The sequence below is a fragment of the Synchytrium microbalum genome (assembly GCF_006535985.1).
Source record: "Synchytrium microbalum strain JEL517 chromosome Unknown SmJEL517_scf0006, whole genome shotgun sequence".
Classification (NCBI taxonomy): Eukaryota; Fungi; Chytridiomycota; class Chytridiomycetes; order Synchytriales; family Synchytriaceae; genus Synchytrium; species Synchytrium microbalum.
The window spans coordinates 1-17,399 of record NW_022158355.1 but is presented as its reverse complement, the minus strand read 5'-3'; the positions used below and the strand labels follow the sequence as shown (position 1 = coordinate 17,399).

Here is a 17,399-nt window from a genome sequence, read left to right as displayed (position 1 = left end):
AAAAGTCAATTCTTCATGTACCTAGCTGTATCTTGAAAGTATAGAAGGGAAACAGGATTCTCTTCTCCCCCTTGAACAAGGGGAGTAGATAATCACCATTCTTGACAATTTCACAAAGGGTCAACAGCAATGACTTCCCTTCATGAACTTGGGATGCCAAATACTAATACAAGTGCGACTTTTAGCGTTTTGATTTTTTAAATACGTAGATGAATTCTGAGCAATAACATACCGGATGCTCAAGGATTTGGTCCATAATTAGTTTCAAGATTTTGAGGTAGAGCTCCATACGGTGCTCAAATACGATGCTCGCTTTTGCCTCAACTTTCTGCAGAGCTGCCACCATCACCCATACGTTGCTCCGGCTTTCCGTGTCGATCTCGTACGAATATAGCATTCGTGCTATGAATTGAATTTTGTCAACAGCAGTCTGATGAAAGAGACCGTAAACTCACATTTGTCCAAAACCACCACTTTGCGTGACATAGAGTCTGACGCCGGACCAACCGTATCTTCATAGCCCCCGAAAATAGATTCTGTATTGACTCGGCTGCGAGCCTTTCCAATGCAAGCCTTTGTCACTTCCGTATCTCCCTTCAGTCCATCAGAGAACCCGATTTGTTTCAGATCATAGGAAGGAAAGTCCAAAACCTGTTAAGACAGTTGTTAACAAACATGATATTTTATCAGTCCACTTTCATGACTTACATAGAAAAAAGTTGTGTCAATGACAAGCAGAAATCCGTGGTTTTGATTTTTAACGAAGTTTAGACACAAAAGAGTATCAAAGCTGACGAATTTACTATCATACAGGAAATCACTGCCTTTGTCAGACGAGTTCCATTGATCATCAACGAGCTGGAGTTTCGTATGGGTGACTCTCATGGAATTTGAAACAAAGAGCACCGTCTCATTATCGGTGATATTGCCAAAACAGGCAAAGGATATAGATAATGGCAGACTGTACAACTCTTTCTTCCGCTCACTTCCTCGTAAAACAAAAAGGGTCCTCTCATCCGACATCGTGTCGTCATCAGTCAGCAACATTTGCAAAGAACCAGAAGATATAAGATCTTTGATATCACCTGTATATTCCAACTCAGAAACCACCTGGTTGTTGTTAGTGCTACGCACTTGAATTCCGCCACCAAAGTACGATGAATGCAGCCTTGTATTCCAGGACATCCGTTCCATTATCTGCATAAACCGGCCGTCATAATCGTTCTCTGCCTCAGCAGCCTCGGTCTCGTCTTCAGCGAGCTCGTTCAAAGGTTGGGCTTCTGGTCTGGGCGTACAGAGACAGTAGTACTTTCCATCTGAACTCAAACATAAAATATCTCCGTTTGTCGGGACTTGCTGAGTCGAGCCATCCGTGACTCGGAAGAGCTTGGAGTCAGATGACAAAAAATACACCATGTCGTTCACAACAGCCAACGATTCTACTGTAGTCTCAGATTCTAGAAAGCTATAGAGGGAATGCGGTTCGTGTACCCTGTTTCTCTCTATCTTAGCATCCACAGTTTCTTGATTACTGATACGTCGACCTGTAAATGTTTCCCATTTGTCGACAAACCCGAGTACAAATGATTGATCACGAGACACTAGGCTGATGTGGGTGTTTGCATCAACACTCACATAAGACGCCAGGCATTCTTTAGACTGCCAGTCGTACAAGCTGGCAATAATATGAGGATCGGGTCGGTCTTTCGGATTGTATTCTACAATAAGATACACCTGTCCATTTCTGCATCTCACATCAAAATCGACCACTTCATGATCCATAATAATGGGAGACAGGTGCTTCTTCAGTTTCAAATCCTTTATTATCAGTGTGGTTAAAAAACTGCGAATGGAATGTTGACATATTAAGGGCAACTTACGAAAACCGAGATACTTCGCGTGCCGGCATCCACCATTTTGCTGAAAAATAAGAGTGCGTCATCCGCCAACCGAGCAAGAATCTGCGGAAACTCTGGAACTGGATGGCTAAAACTCTGTATCGTGACCCAGGATGATGACTGTTCAAGGGCAGTGTTTGTGTGGTATTCAGTAAAGAGTCAAGAGTTCCTCACAACGTGACGCCCTACCACGATATCCCATAGCTTGAGCTTTGCATGCATTCGAGCTGAGGTGAAGTTGGGAGTATCCAAAACGGCAATGATATTTCTTGATAGCCATCTCATCGCAACTACAGGATCGTGAACGCCGCATCCGGCGATTTGGGTGTTGTCCCGGCCCGTCGTCGTCACGATGAGAGTCGCTTGGTCCTTGTCGACCTGGACGACACGAGCTGCGTGCTGTTCTTGATATGGATCATCTTCATAAGGACCCGATCCCCGAGGAACCACAGTCTCTCGGGGAACTATATTGATGTAGCTCCACATTCTGTCTTCTGTCCTCACAAACACGGTGAATTGGTCCAAAGGGGCCAAGAGCTGGTCAATTCTATCTATTTAAGTTCGCCCATAGCGTTAATGGATCTGTGGCGTCTCTCTGGAAGTCAATACTAAATCATTCGTTACCTTGTCGAGCTTTGAACTTTTCAATATCTGGTAAGGGGTGTGGAGTAAGCATCAGCGAGTCTCAAATATGAAATTCAAGTGCATCATACCTTCAATGCTCCTAAGCACCACATCAGAGACGTTAACCGCAAAGGCTGACATCACTGTCTTCTGCTGCTCCTTTTCAGCAACTCGAGTTGAACTTGAACTTGAATTGCTGAATAACTGTTTCCCCTGGCTGAGCTTCACCAGTCCAAAAACACAATAGGCAAGGCGCAACCATAGAAGAGGAAGCCAGAGCTGAGATATCATCCAACAGGTACGTACTAACGTTTCATGAATTGCATCTATGTAGCTTGAAGGTTTCTTCGCGTTTGACTACAGTTCCAAACTCTGTAAAAGCTTTGCCTTCGGCAGATACATCATATTAATCTCGAGAAATGACGGCTGGAATCATCTCTTCTGGGCTCTACGATTGGCTGTTTGGACCTAACAGTATCGAAGTGCCTCAAGGTCCCGTCGTAATTTCGGTAAGAGTATCATCAAAATAACCGTCAAATGACCAAAAACCAATCGATTTTTCAATTTTTAGGGCTGTGATACTGGGTTTGGAAATTCTTTGAGCTATGAATTCGCAAAACGTCGTTGGTGAGTAGTATCAACCATTGCATGTTGTAGTGTTTTCATCTAAGTCACAATCGCTTTCAGGAAAGTCTACTCGGGCTGTCTCACAGCTGCGGCTGTCAAGGAGTTTGAAGCTTCTGCCCTCGGTGATCCACGACTGAAAGGCATCCATCCCATTTGTTGTGATGTGACAAAGTCCGACGACATTGAGAACCTTCGCCAAACCATTGTCAAGAACGAGCCTGAGGAATTTACTGCTTGATCAACAATGCTGGTAGACAGCTGGCTCAAATTATTAGATCTATTGAATATCTGGTCTGACCAATTCCGCTCTGTTATAGGCATTGGCTACGGAGGATCTGTTGAGTGGACGCCTATGGAAGCCTACCGGAAAGTTATGGACGTCAATTTTATGGGCATGGTGGAAATGACCAAAGCTTTTCCTCCTTCTCTACGATTACATGTCAAGGTAGCGAACATCAATAGCATCTGGTTCAACCCCCATCATTTATCGCAGCTGTCACTAGAAACGTCCTGATACCTTGGCACCACGTATTATCAACATAACGAGTGTGGCGGGGCGTATTACATCAGGTGGAATTTCTGCGTATTGAGCGTCTAAACATGCTGGTGAAGGTAATTATTCTGTTTTGATTTCCCTTTTCTGTACGCCTAATACCTCATTCTGACAACACCTTTTCAACAATTTCTTAGCATTTTCTGATGCTCTCAGGATTGAACTAGCTCCATTCGGTGTGCGTGTTGTCATCATCGAGCCATTTTTTGCTATCAATCATGAAGACTTCAATACTCTGTTGGATGGTATTAAATCAAGTCTATTATATGTATATATGGATGCAGAATGCAACACGCCACTTGAGGCCGACACATCATTGAATGCCATTACAACATCTGCCAAATCTCCATTGAGAGTGGTGAGGCCCGCTCCACCTGTTAGTAGGATGTCTTTTACTATGGAAAGACCAGGTGAGCTCCTCATTCACTAGTTCTGTCGATGCTTGAATGTCACATGTTTGACTCACTATTCTTCGTTCGCTCATCATGCTATCAGCCTTCTCTCTTTCTGGTCTGAGACAGAGTGTTCTGATTCGATATACTGGGCCCATTGAGACCGATAGCATTATATCATTCCTGAAAAGCTCTCCTACCGAATTCATTCCTATTAGAGAATGGTTTCGAGATCCAGCAGACCTGGAGCAACTGAACTATGTCAAGGTCGATAAGTCTGCTCCAGAACCATGGCTGCATATTTGGTCGAACTTTGTACGCCAATTGGACATGCCTGATAATGGCAGCGAGAGCCTATGTAAGTCGAGATTTGTCATGTTCTGCAGCGCTCGTTAAAGCTTACAGACGTCCGTGTCATTAGACCATTTCTTCTGGGACTGTATTCTGTTGCGCCCTTTGTTGTACTTCTGTGAACTGTCGGAACTGGTAGTAGAGTACAATCGAGACACAGCTGATGCGTCGTCAGCTACTCTTCGCCTAAAACGGCCTGACGTCTGTGTATGGCTGAACGGTCGATTGGTTTACAAGAGTGAAGAAAAGAAAACTGGTGTCGGGCTAGGCGATCCTAGCGATGAACTTGTTGAGAAAGATACGAACTGGTGGATCGTAACTTATGGACAACTACCCATGTACTTGTGTACTGCTACTAATGGAAAGCTTGTGCAGTGAGTGTACGCTTCGATTTGGAGGGCACCCTTGATAATCCCAGTGTTCCATATTTCCAGGTTTTTCTCGTTGGATAGGACAAAAGCCCTCAAAGTTGTTATTCCGCTTCTCAATCTGCAGGCTCCTAGCAGTCGCATCAGAGCAGCTGTATTCATGATGAATTACTCTCGAGTTCTTCAAGCCTACAAGCAGGACCAAGGCCCAGGATTACCCCTAAGTATTTTCAAACCAGATGTGAAAGTTTTATCAAAAGAAATGGGAATTGTAAGTGTTTACGGTTTGGTACAGAAGTCGTCAGTTTAACCAGTATTCCTGCGGTCCTAGATTCGCACGCTGATTCTCTATGATGATAAAATTGAAAAGAAGATTGAGAACTTTGATGGTTACATTTACTCGGATTTGGAGGTAAGCCCACTATTTCAAGGCTCCACTTCCATGAAAAATACTCATTGTGGTTTTACTAGACTTTGAAAGAACTGTATGGTACAGCTGCAGACACCATACATCATACACTCATACGCTGGGCCCTCAATGCAACACAATACCTATCGGGTTGTATTTCAGCCACTTAGATATCATTCACCGCCGTCAAATGCTTGGGAGCTACAAAGCTGTTTGAGTGTATCTTGGAAGGATTACGCAGTTTACACCGGGCTGCTCTTGTGCACAGAGATTGTGAGTAATGATCAATATTTATTGCATGCACCGGGTAGATTGATACTGACTGTGTCTCTGTGGGTTAGTGAGGTGGGAAAATGTGATCAGAACTCATGGAATGACATGGGTCATTATAGACCTGGAAAATGGTGGTCGAGCAGACACAAACCCACTGTTTGCTTTGGGTCATTGGAATGATCAGGCTGTTGGGAACGTCAAGGACGAGCGTGGAAAATACTGTCCGAAACACGACATTCAGTCGGTTGGACCTATGATTGACAAGTTACGGCAGTACATACCAACAGCATATGCATCCTTAATCACTGTTAAATCTATTTCATATTGAGCAAACAATTTCATTCAAATTATACTAGTAGATTGAATTGTGTTGGTGTGTTATATAATACAGTATGTTCCATTCCAGATGGGTCAATACATGCCCCCATCCTATACCTATAATCAGGTTTCAAAGTAATGTAATGTAAAAATTCCATAAGATCTAGAATATAGTGAAGAGGTTCCTATCTATCAGCTGCATTGGTCGTCGATTGTGCATTCCTTTCGTGGTTGTTTGATGGATTTGTGTTGAAGAAGGTGTGATCTCGTGCGACAGCCCTTAGAATGGCATCCGTGCCCTCCGTCACTGCATTGCGACGACGATATAGGTATGATGGCGCAGGTGATTCAGGCGAGTCCTCGTCCGAATGGTTGTTATTGGTAATCGTGACAGAATTCATTGTTGATGTCGAGGAGATCCGGAGGGGGAATCGGTATTCAGTTGGTATAGATTTAGTGGGCATCCAGTGATGGTGGATGAAACGATTCTCTTCCCAGCTAATACAGTCCTGCTTTTTTTCGTGTTCAACCTTAAAATTCGACTTTTCTCTTGTGGTGAGAATTTGATGATCACGAGCTGTAATTACAGTTGAGAAAGGGAAAGCGATCATGCGGAATCGCAGCAATATATATACCTGAATTGAGCGATCAAATTGATCACGCTGGCATCAGGCTTCAAACGGTCAATCAACACTCTCACGCACCATGAAATTTTTCTTGACGCAGCTAAAGAAAGTATACCCAGCTTTGTACGAACAAGCACAACCAATATATTTTTCATACCATCATCACACCAATACTTCATCCTGACACGCTGAATCAGGCGAACTGGGAGCGAATAAGCTCAAAAACGACCGATTGGTTTCTAAAATTGCAGATTTGACGCGACTGGTGTTTCTATCACGTAAAATCATATCATAAATACCTTTAGCATATCAAAACGTGCGACTCTGACCGCTGGAATCACGTCCTTGCCCTCCTATTGCTGTTGAAGTTAGACATCACTCTATCAAACTCAACCACCAACAAACCCAAAACTTCCACCGTTCCACTCCCATTACCAGCTAATTGTACGAGTAGCCATGTTCAGACTATGCTGTGGAAATGAGGAGGATGTCATCCAGCCAAGAAGAAAAGCCGCAGTAATCGCTCCAGTGGCTGTCAAGAACGTTGCTGCAGTAGCACCTCCAACTTCAGTGCTGCCAGTGTTGTTGGCTCCAGAATCTGTGCCTGCAGAAACAGCTGAACCTGAGGTACCTTCACTTGCATCCCTCATCCGCTTGGCGAAATGTTGTTAGGGTTTCTCCAAACATCACATCTGGAACTAACCCCGCACACCCATTTTCAACTAGGCAATTACTGATTCTGGCACTGTAGACGTTGTAAAAACTCTCGAAGTTACTCCTCAAACTGAATCAGCTCCTGGCGTAATCACAGCAACCACTACTGCAACCACAAAGGACGTTGCTGGTGATGATGTTACAGCCACCAAAGTGCAACAAGTAATTGCTGACGATGATACAAAGATCGCTGTCGTCACCAAGACTCTGGAAACTGAGCATGCGCCTGATGCATCAGGTGTTCAACAATCTGAGGTAAGGGCAATACCACATTTTTCCATTTGGCTGGAATCGCATTTCAACGGTTTCAAACCTTGTAGTTCATCGAAACTACCGGCATGGTCACTGATAGTGTTAGACATGGTCCTACCGGAGACGTCCAAGTGCACGAGGAAACATCAGTGGAACGTTCTGGTGATGCTTATAGCGGAGAAAAGGAAACAAACGCTGTAACAGATACTTTTACTCGCACAGTTCATACCGAGAGTCAAGAAGTTAAGGATACGGCTGGTGTTGCCCATACTATTGAGTCGCGTGAAGAGATTTTGGAAGCTCGCCAAGAAACCGCTGAAGTATTGGGAACCGGCGTTTCAGGTGCTGATCCTGATTCTGTAAAAGTTACTACGTGAGTGGTTTAGAAAGCTGCTTTTGAAATGGCATTATCGTCTCACTTTCCAACAACACAAATTTAGACACTCGACATTTGTTGATGGTGAACTTGTCGCCCTATCTAAGACAACCGAATCTCATGGCGACATGGTTGTACCTAAAGAACTGAACGAAGAATCCATGAAGGGCCTTTTAGACGAGAAGAAAGCCAGTTGGGATGCCAGTCACGCATCAACTGAAGACGTCGCTAAAGCTGTAGAGCCCGCTACTACTAGTGGTGTCCATCCAGCTTTACTGGCTGGTGGTGCAGCTCTCGTTGGTGCCGGTGGGTTAGCAGCTGGTGGAGCTGCTCTATTTGCTAATAAATCAGAAGCCGAACCTGCAGCTGCCACTGAAGAATCAAAGGACGTAGCTCCAGTTACCGATACCACACCAGTAGTAGCTTCGACTGAAGAAGAAACTGCTCCAGCTGCTACTGAAGAAGAAGCTGAACTAGTACCAACCGATGTGACCAAAACAGTAGATTATGTGCCTGCAGGCGAAGACAGCCCTGAAGTCACTACCACCACCACTACAGCTAAAGCTGTCGATGAAGACGGTGCTGCTATAACTTCCACTGATGTTGAGCAAACTGTCACAAGTGATGATGGTGCAACTGCAATCGTCACCAGTACTGTCGAGACTGATCATGGCACTGATGAGAATGGAGTACAAGATATTGAGGTAAGTGGCCAACGTGGTTTCTGTGTCGCTCATGAACGATATCTGAATCCAATTGCTTTGTTTGCATAGACTGTTGAAAACACGGCCACCACAACCGAGGCGGTTGTCGAAGGAGACAATGGAGAAGAAATCAAAGTCACAGAAAACACTACTGGTGAAATCTCTTCCGAAGCCTTGTCAAATGAAGACCAAACCGATGCTGTACAAGATGGCATGTACACCATCACACACAGCGAAGTCCGTACTGAAGTAGATGAGAATGGAGTAACACACACGATTGAAGAGCGTGAAGAGGTAAAGTCTGCTAATTTGTGGTTCGAATTTCTGCGTTTTGGTTGGCTGATTACATTTGATCTCACACTAGGTGCTGGAAGCTCGTCATGAGGAAAGCACCGTCCAAGATGGTGAATTGACTGAGGAGAACCCTGACGATGTCCTTCGGCTTGTAACGTGAGTGGTTGTATATTCCAAGATTGCATCGATTTTAACACCGTCCTTTACTGTATAGACACACCACGCTAGTAGACGGTGTCGAAACCTCAGTGACCAAGACTACTGAGACCGAAGGTGATGTCGAAGTACCCGCAGAAGTGAATGAAGACACCATGAAGGAGTTCCTGGCATCGAAACGTGAGAACTGGGTAGCTGAACACACTGAAGATGCCCCTGAAGCAGGTGAAGCTACTGAAGCAGGTGAAGCTACTGAAGCTGTGGCTGGTGACGCAGAAGCCGGTGCTGCTGAAACTACTGAACCAGAAGAAGCCGATCAACATCATTTGAAGGCTGCTGCTTTGGCTATCACTGCAACTGAAGTATTGAAGGCAGAAGAATAAGGTTCCTGTATATTGGTAACCTGTTATTTTGCAATCCAAGTCGTCATCCACAAAAATCACATCTCACGTAATGCAACCCAGCGAAACCATAATTCTCTTAATCTTTATCATATTATACCGACAAAATAGAAAAGCACTTCTTAATAGTCCTTCACAAATTGTTGTCAACGAGCTTTGAACGAGCTTTTGGTCCAAAAGTTCTTTCACACAGTTTCCAAACCCAAGTTAGGAAGACATACACAAAGAGACGATAAAGAGCAGAGTGTCATGCACTGTATATACGAGGAAACATAAATGGGCCTTATCAAGTTAACAGATCTCATAGGATTCGACCTCAACGGAAGCCAGTTTCAACACGCAAACAACAATCACACTTCGATTCCAGCACCACCTGTAGCAACATCTTCAACACTAAGAAGGATGACAATCTCGTCTACAGGAGAACACGACGACACTCCATTTCCCGATCCCATCCAAAAGGCCAAGAATGTCTTGCTGGCTGATGTAGAATCAGAGTATCAACGAGTGCTGCAGCTTGAAGAATCAACGCTGGACATTCAGAACAGTATAGGAGCCGTACTACCAGCTCTTGGCTTTGGTGTAAATAGCCTGCTAACGCAGTGTATAATGTCAGGACGTGCTCAGCAACGTGTGTTTGGAAGTTTTGCTGGATACAGATTACCGGCTACGCAATCAGCAGTTAAGGGGATAAGCAAGTCGCTTTTGTTAGGAAGTATGGTGCAAGCTACTGTCGCTACGGTGGCTCACGCTACGAGAAACGGGCTGGAACGAGTGTTGGGTATGAGGAAGGCCGATAGGAGTCTTGTTTTGGATTGGGGAGGCGCTTACAGGCCGTATCTCATTACCACTTTGCATTGTGTATGTCGTGGGTATGTGCCAGTCGCAAGTTCTTGGGGGGGGGGGTGTCGTAACTTTAAATCGTACTCACATATTTCATCAAATAGTGTTGGATACATGGCTGCGTATCCACTATATCGGCTTCAAATACTATCTCTATTAGGAGTTGACACATGGACGCCCGTCGCATCACTAAACAGCTTTAAATGGACGATGATACTATGGTCACTTCGAGACCTCTCCGAAGCAATAATCCACAATTTTATAGCCTCAATAATTCAACTCCCCTCATATACATTGCCAGCATACGCAACTCCCAATTCATCAAAATCAACAGCCTCGTCACGAGCACAGTCTCCCGAGCTAGGTCGACGAGGCATTGACGGGTTGCCAGGCACGCCAGAAGAATCCATATACTCGGAGCCATCGAAACGCCTCATATCGTATACATCAGTTAGTAGGAAGCTAGCACCAGAGAATACGCCCACGCTGTTATACACCTTCTATCCCAATTTTGTGGTTAGGCTGGTGGCTATTACGCTGTCGCAGGTTGTGACACATCCTGTTGAAAGCTTGTGTATAAGTGCGATGTGGGAGCAATATTCGGGATTATCTGTACGGGGGTCTGTGTTCGATGGAATTGGAACGTACATAGCAGATTTGTTTATTGCGTCCGTTATAGTGGAAAATGTATATTGGGCCACAATATACGCTAAATCGTGTTTTGTTGAGGAGGAAGAGGACGATGGTGTTATGGACGAAGACGCTGAAGCTTATGATGAGGTAGAGCATGATGGGTACGATCGTTGTGAACGGGAAGAGTAGCGTTGAGGGATCTGTTGCAATCGTAGTAGTAGTATTGTAGTCTATAAAGTATATGTATATTGGAATGTACCTGCAGTTACAAGTTTACCTTTACCACAGGCTTACAGTGTTAAGGAAAGTGCACTTGCACACTCAACTTGTCCCATCTCGCAAACTCCCGTTTGACCCTCTTGACCAACATCCTCCGTTCCACCACATCAATACTAACAGACTGCTCGGGCCTGTACTTGTTGTCATCATAAATGCTCACCCTGAAAACCTTTAGTTTCTTACGACACAAGATATCCAGCGCTTCATGGATATCTTTAGGCAAACATAACTGTCCCGCTAGCTGTCCACCTATAAAATGTGTACGGTTGACTACAGCCAGCTCCAGAGTTATGCATGCATCCAAGCATGATGCTGTTGGCATGATGTAGACTTGACTGTATGGCGATGTTAGACGTCCGTTTAGTTGGATTACTGCACATTGGACGTATGGTAGTTTTGGCAGTGGTATCGAGTCTGGGGTATGGGTCATACTGTCCCAATGCGTCCATATCTTTTTGACCCGTTTGGCATTCAGTGCGTCACATATAGTGTGCGAGAGTTCACAGCCAATTCCGATGTTTTCGAGTCTGCTAAAGCTGTTTAGGGATTGTATCGCTCGAGGCGGCATTAGATCCGACAAGTGAGTTTGGAAGACTAGTTCTTTGATCAGGGGAGATGCGGCAATGACACATTCTAGCATGGATGATACGACTGCTCGGTATCTCATTTCCACGTATTTGACGTTGGGTGTTCTGGATAGGATTATTTCAATGTGCTGTTCCCAGACGGCCCATATTCTTACGTGCGTGACGTTCTAATGTCACAACCTCTGTTAGCCTTTGAGTGATTGTCACTTGTGTATGTAACGTACCGGAAGTACAGCCGGCAGACAATTCAAACTATCTCCATCATGGATCGTGATTCGTCTTGCATACTGTATTAGTTTCGGATTGACGACATGCTGCTGTCGATTTACTAAACTCAGATCGAAAGTTTGAGTGTGATATCAAGATTGTCAGCCATGACACAAAGCTTACGAGAATCAACATCCACGTCCTTCCAAAGCAAATGATTCGCAATGTCAGTCCACATTTTACATGTAATGGCACATGCATACAAGTCCGATGGTGGCAAGAATTCCATAATTGCGGATATCAGTTCAGTCGGTAATGTGTAGTTGATGGGTTGGTCTGCAAAGAGACTTTCGTCTTCAAGAATGTCCAGTAGCTGGTCCATTTGATTATATAAGTAGTAAAGTCTGATTAAAGACGTGATAAACAATGAGAGTAATGTCAATAGTCTGTTGTTAAATATTGCTAGTTGTCAAACTCACATAACGGCAAAGCAGAGACACTCACCTAAACCGTTAAAGAGGAAACGCTGACTAATACGATCTCGGGCTTTAATATAGGCTGTGTCTCTATTGCTTGCCTCTCCGTGACGGAGATCTTGCTTGAATTAAACTTTGGACGCAATTGTGATTCTTGGACCAAGGGAGATCTTACTATTGATTGAAGGTTTTATCAGAGTGATCTGGTACGTTAGTTCTTGGTCATCAAATGGTCATCGCATCGTTCTTTGCACATTTCGTGAACGTTCAGCACGCTGTCTTCATTGCTAACGTCGTAACGACGTTTACAAACAGTTCTTCCTTCTTGCCTCCCACGCTGCCTCTTGCCTCCAAGCGACACAATTATGTCTATGAACGATCTACCGATAGAGATAATCTCACAAATCGCCTCCCACATCCATCACCAACCAACTCTAGCACAATTATCATTGGGAAACAAGACTCTGAATGAAATCACGGCTCCCATACTATATAATTCAGTGCAAGATGCTAATGGTGTTCGAGTATCGGAACTTGGGAGGACGTTTGTAGGGTTTAGTAATCAAGAAGGCATGCAGGTTGTAACCGCAGGCCTCAAGTATTTGAATCTGTATGTGCTTCAGAGTGCGATATGGACGTTTCTTGATCCGGGACGAGATGTTAGTTCAAGGTACGTTCATGTTACTGTAATCGGTGGAAGGCATCTTACCCTCTCATCCAAAGGTTTTTGTATGGGCCAATAACTCAGGCCCTCTTATGTAAATGCCAAGGGCTCGTGTCAGTGTCCATGACACCATATATGAATGCCTTGATAGATTCTCTGCCGACATCGGTGGAAGAGATCACAATAACTCATAGCTCTGACGCATCAAACATGTTTGACGCACTACCACCACCGGACTTTTGGTATATAGTCAGTCGACACCTTCCAGGATTGAAACGGATTAAGATCGAGCAGGACAACACAGGTCGTCTTGACCGTATTCAGCAGCTACATGAATATTTTGGAAAGTCATTGGCAATCTTGCATCTCACGCATATTCAATACGAAACGAGGTTTATACGAGGAGGCTTCCCATATGTAAATGGACCAATGCCTGTATTGCAAGAGTGTTTGGGTGGTAGCTTGTTGACTTTGAAGAGCTTGTGTCTGACTGGGATGACGCTTGCAGACTTCAACTGGCTCTACATGTTTACGAATCTGAAGGTATTTAAATTGAATACTGGACATGCTAGCTCTGGAAGCCTTCTCAGCCTTAGTACGCTCCGACTCGAAGTAATTGAAATGAGTGACGGAACGGACTATGAATTGGCCTCCATACTCGCTGGCAATTCCACGACCTTAAAATCCATCACACTTCTCGGCAGTCTTAACAAGCTTAAACAACCCATATTCCAACACAATGATTTCCCACGCCTAACCCAATGGGACTCATCAATAACCGTGGCTCAAGCAACCTGCCTCCCAATAATATCACATGGTCATCAACTGGCACATCTCCGATTATGGTCTCCAGGACTCTTCAAAGCATTAGCAGATGTTGTAGATATAGAGGCCATTACCACGTATTGTCGTAATCTCGTGACACTATCGTTTAAGGGGGTATACTTTGATGCTCGACAGTATGAGGTTTTGCTTGTCAATATGCCTTCTCTTAGATTGCTGGACGTATCTACAGGAGAGCCGATATCAGGGAATGTGCTGGTGGAAGGATCGCGACGCCGATGTGGTGGACATTATGTGTTTTTGCAGGTGTATGTAGTTGCAACAAAAGTTGTGTTTACGGAGGGTGTTTGTAGCGAACATGTAGGCAAGCAGAGCTTCATGTTGAGTCAGGGAGTGAGGCTATCGGTTGAGAATTGTGTTATGGAATGGAGTTAGGGTTGCGGTAGGCGAGTAATTTTGAAGCGTTGTAATCCGTGTAATACGTTTAAGGAGTTAAGGAGGTGCGAAGACACGAAATAGAAACATGTCCGGATTGTTTTGTATATATTACCTTGTTCGGGTCTTCTTCCTGTAGATTTGTAGGATGCACAAACCTGCAGCAGCAGGCGAAGAAGAACATACGAACTATAGTAACCTTGGCGTCCCTGTAGCGTTCGTATTGTGTCCAGGGAGCTGCTTCGAGCTCGGACTGTGTCTCCTGGTCTGAAGATGATGGAGAGCCAGGTGCTCCTGCAACAACCAGTTTATTCGACTTCCCTTTTGGACGAAGTGGCTGGAAGCTCATATAAACTTGCATGTGGACAGTGTGGTAAGTCATGTAGCAGTCCTTTTCAAGCTAATTTTCTTATGAAACCCGTTCGCAAAACTCATCATTATATTCTCGCATCATTAATAGGCTGGATTATCGCAACTCACTCACGGAAGGAACCTAGTCTCATAAACGTGCAGCCTCTAACAGTTCAAATAGCTAGAAACGAAGTTAACCGTTGTGTTTTCGACTGGACCTCGAAAGCCCTCCATGCTCGGGGCTACGAGGAGACACCTGTGTTATGCAATTCCAAGCATCGAATCGGAACTCTTAAACGGTTTCCTGGTAGAGAAGCTGATGCATTTCTCTCCATGAAGAGCGTATCTGTCATAATTCATGGAAAAACAACAAAGTTTACTTTGGAGCAGCTGGTCAATATGAATCCTCGTCTGACTCCTAGACTCTCCTCTGAGTCAGCGTCATCATTGGCATCATCAGATTCATCGGCTAACATATCGAGGCAGTCATCCGTTGATGTAAGAGTTGAGAGACTATGGGCGACTGTCACCTTGATCACAATGCTAACACCACACCCTTTCAAAAGCAGATTGAAACACCAGAACCTGTAATACCAAACACACAAACTCTTACGCCATCGTTTACACCACCACATGGATCGAACGTATTGAAGAGGCCGGCCGATGAGTCTTGGATGCTACAACACCCCAAACGTGAATTCAGTTTTGAGACCCCCGAGAGTAGTGAGGAAAAGAATATGAATGAGCCGAAAATGGATCAGGTTAGTCCAATGGTTGGAGCACAAGAAAGTCGTTTTTCATTTCTCGCAAACACTGAATCTAACTGGTAACCCTCTCCACTTTGCTCGCATAGACGAAGAACGTCCAAGACCTTCTCTTCCTACTTGAAAAACAACTTGGGGAACGAGACAAACGTCTAGCCGAACGAGATGCCACTATGGACAATTTGAAGATGCTAGTACAACGTCAGGGAGAGATGCTAGCTTCCATGGATGCAAAATTAAATAGTGTGGCTACAGAGTTGGATGTATTGAAGAAGCAGCAGCAGCATGGTAGTAGCATCATACGAGGTGATTCGTCTTCATCAGTCAAGGACGACGATATTGATGGGTTGTTTAAAGGGTTCAAGTAATAGGAATCGCTGTGGTTATTTGTATAGCACATTATGTAATTTTTATTGTGTTAAAGCACATGTTTTTAACCGACGAGCTGTCTATGTTTTTGTTGTAACAGCTCCCAATTGGCAGCAACGTGCACAAAACGTTTCGTAGAGGAGTGTTGGTGTGAATGAGACGGAGGATCAGATTCAGCCCGCAGATCGCTGTTTTAGAACGGATAGTTGAAAGATGCGCCTGTATATCGCCAATTTATTGTGTGTTTGCGATGAAACTCAATCCGTCACAGCCATCCCGTTGTCAACGAATTTAACTTAGAATTGACGTGGATCAGCAGGAAATTCAATTGGATCAGAATCTTCTGCCTATTTTACACGTAGTACATATACGGAATCAGGCCCTTTCCCCAATAAACTATGGAGGAACTAGGCAGTACGTGAGTTTCTCAAATCACTCCAAACAAACAGTCTCTTGCACAGTTTTCAAGAGAGAAGAGAGGGACGGAGACGATCAAATACACTATATACATAGCTGCCATAGTTCAGTCTTTACTAGTGACTTCCACTAGGTTTCCGCACTCGTTTCATAGACATCAAAAACAAAGATGAATTCATGCTTGCCATCCGATCACATTTTCGTATCTGAATGAGCTCTGATTACGTGCATTCCATACGGATATCATAATAATACGATACATTGATGGTTTTTTCTGGATCAAACCCCTCTGAACTGCCCATTCCGTCGACATCAACAAATCATGTGGCTAGAACGTTGCTTTCGCAAGTCTGGCCACCGAGTTGATTACCAGCAAGATTTATTTCCAAAGAATGACTTAAGGATTCCACGAAGGCCTTACAAGATCACGAATAACATGCAAGTTTACAAATTTAACAACTACAGTGAATCTGGACAGGAGGCAAGGGTACCTGGCGAGTGTTGATGATGGGTTGAAAAGATTGGGACATTAGGCAGTTGCGTCTGCCATAATCGTAACTTCCTTCTTGTAATAAAAGACCCGTTGACCAGCAAGATAGTGATCTACCTTCTTGGAGATGGTACAAGCAAGCAACGTTGGCAGAGATATAAGAAACCACTCATGATTGAAATATGAAGTCCCCTTGTCTCCAACATATAATCCTCCATTTCACAGCAGCATCCATCCGAAGCGAAAAGACAGCACTGATGAAAAGACCAAGACCAGAATCCTTTTGATTAAAGTCTTGATTAAAGTACATACATGCCTGATTCTCCTCTCTCCTTCATCGAAAATTATGCAAGAAGATGTTTGGAGTTGTTTGACGGGTCAAAGTATTGACTACTGCTTATACCCTTTGGTTCACTCTCTGCCACTGTGCGGTCGGTTTTCTGGCTTGGGCTCTATGTTGTTTCCGTTGTTTCCGTTGTTTCCCGTTGTTTCCAAGACTTGACCTAAGTCTCAAGTCAGTAATTTCTGAGACTGAAACGTACACTTATAAGTGAAGTTAAATCAGTTTTAAGTCTATTAAGTCTCGTGCGGAACACTAAACAGTACAAAAAGTACAAACATAGAAAACATTGTTCTGTCGTTATGTCCCTTTGGCAAAATCAGGTGTCATCACGCCACTAACGGTGTTTAGGTATCTCCACCTCGGTTGGTGTAACCTACACTGAGCCGATTTCATTTGTTCGATTATTATAGCTGGTGGTGAAG

At 44.2% G+C, this 17,399-nt stretch overlaps 1 protein-coding gene across 1 annotated transcript; it reads left to right on the top strand.

Annotated features, from left to right (window-relative positions):
* Nucleotides 1–2,941: 2,941 nt before the first annotated feature.
* On the top strand, nucleotides 2,942–5,823 carry SmJEL517_g01672 (uncharacterized protein; the record flags this gene model as incomplete). The annotated part of the gene is made up of 12 exons (XM_031167600.1): nucleotides 2,942–3,031; nucleotides 3,094–3,149; nucleotides 3,210–3,271; nucleotides 3,467–3,594; nucleotides 3,653–3,719; nucleotides 3,840–4,112; nucleotides 4,198–4,452; nucleotides 4,516–4,819; nucleotides 4,898–5,084; nucleotides 5,145–5,225; nucleotides 5,393–5,495; nucleotides 5,564–5,823. 12 exons carry the CDS (start codon nucleotides 2,942–2,944, stop codon nucleotides 5,821–5,823), a joined length of 1,866 nt encoding a protein of 621 aa, XP_031026264.1.
* Nucleotides 5,824–17,399: the final 11,576 nt, after the last annotated feature.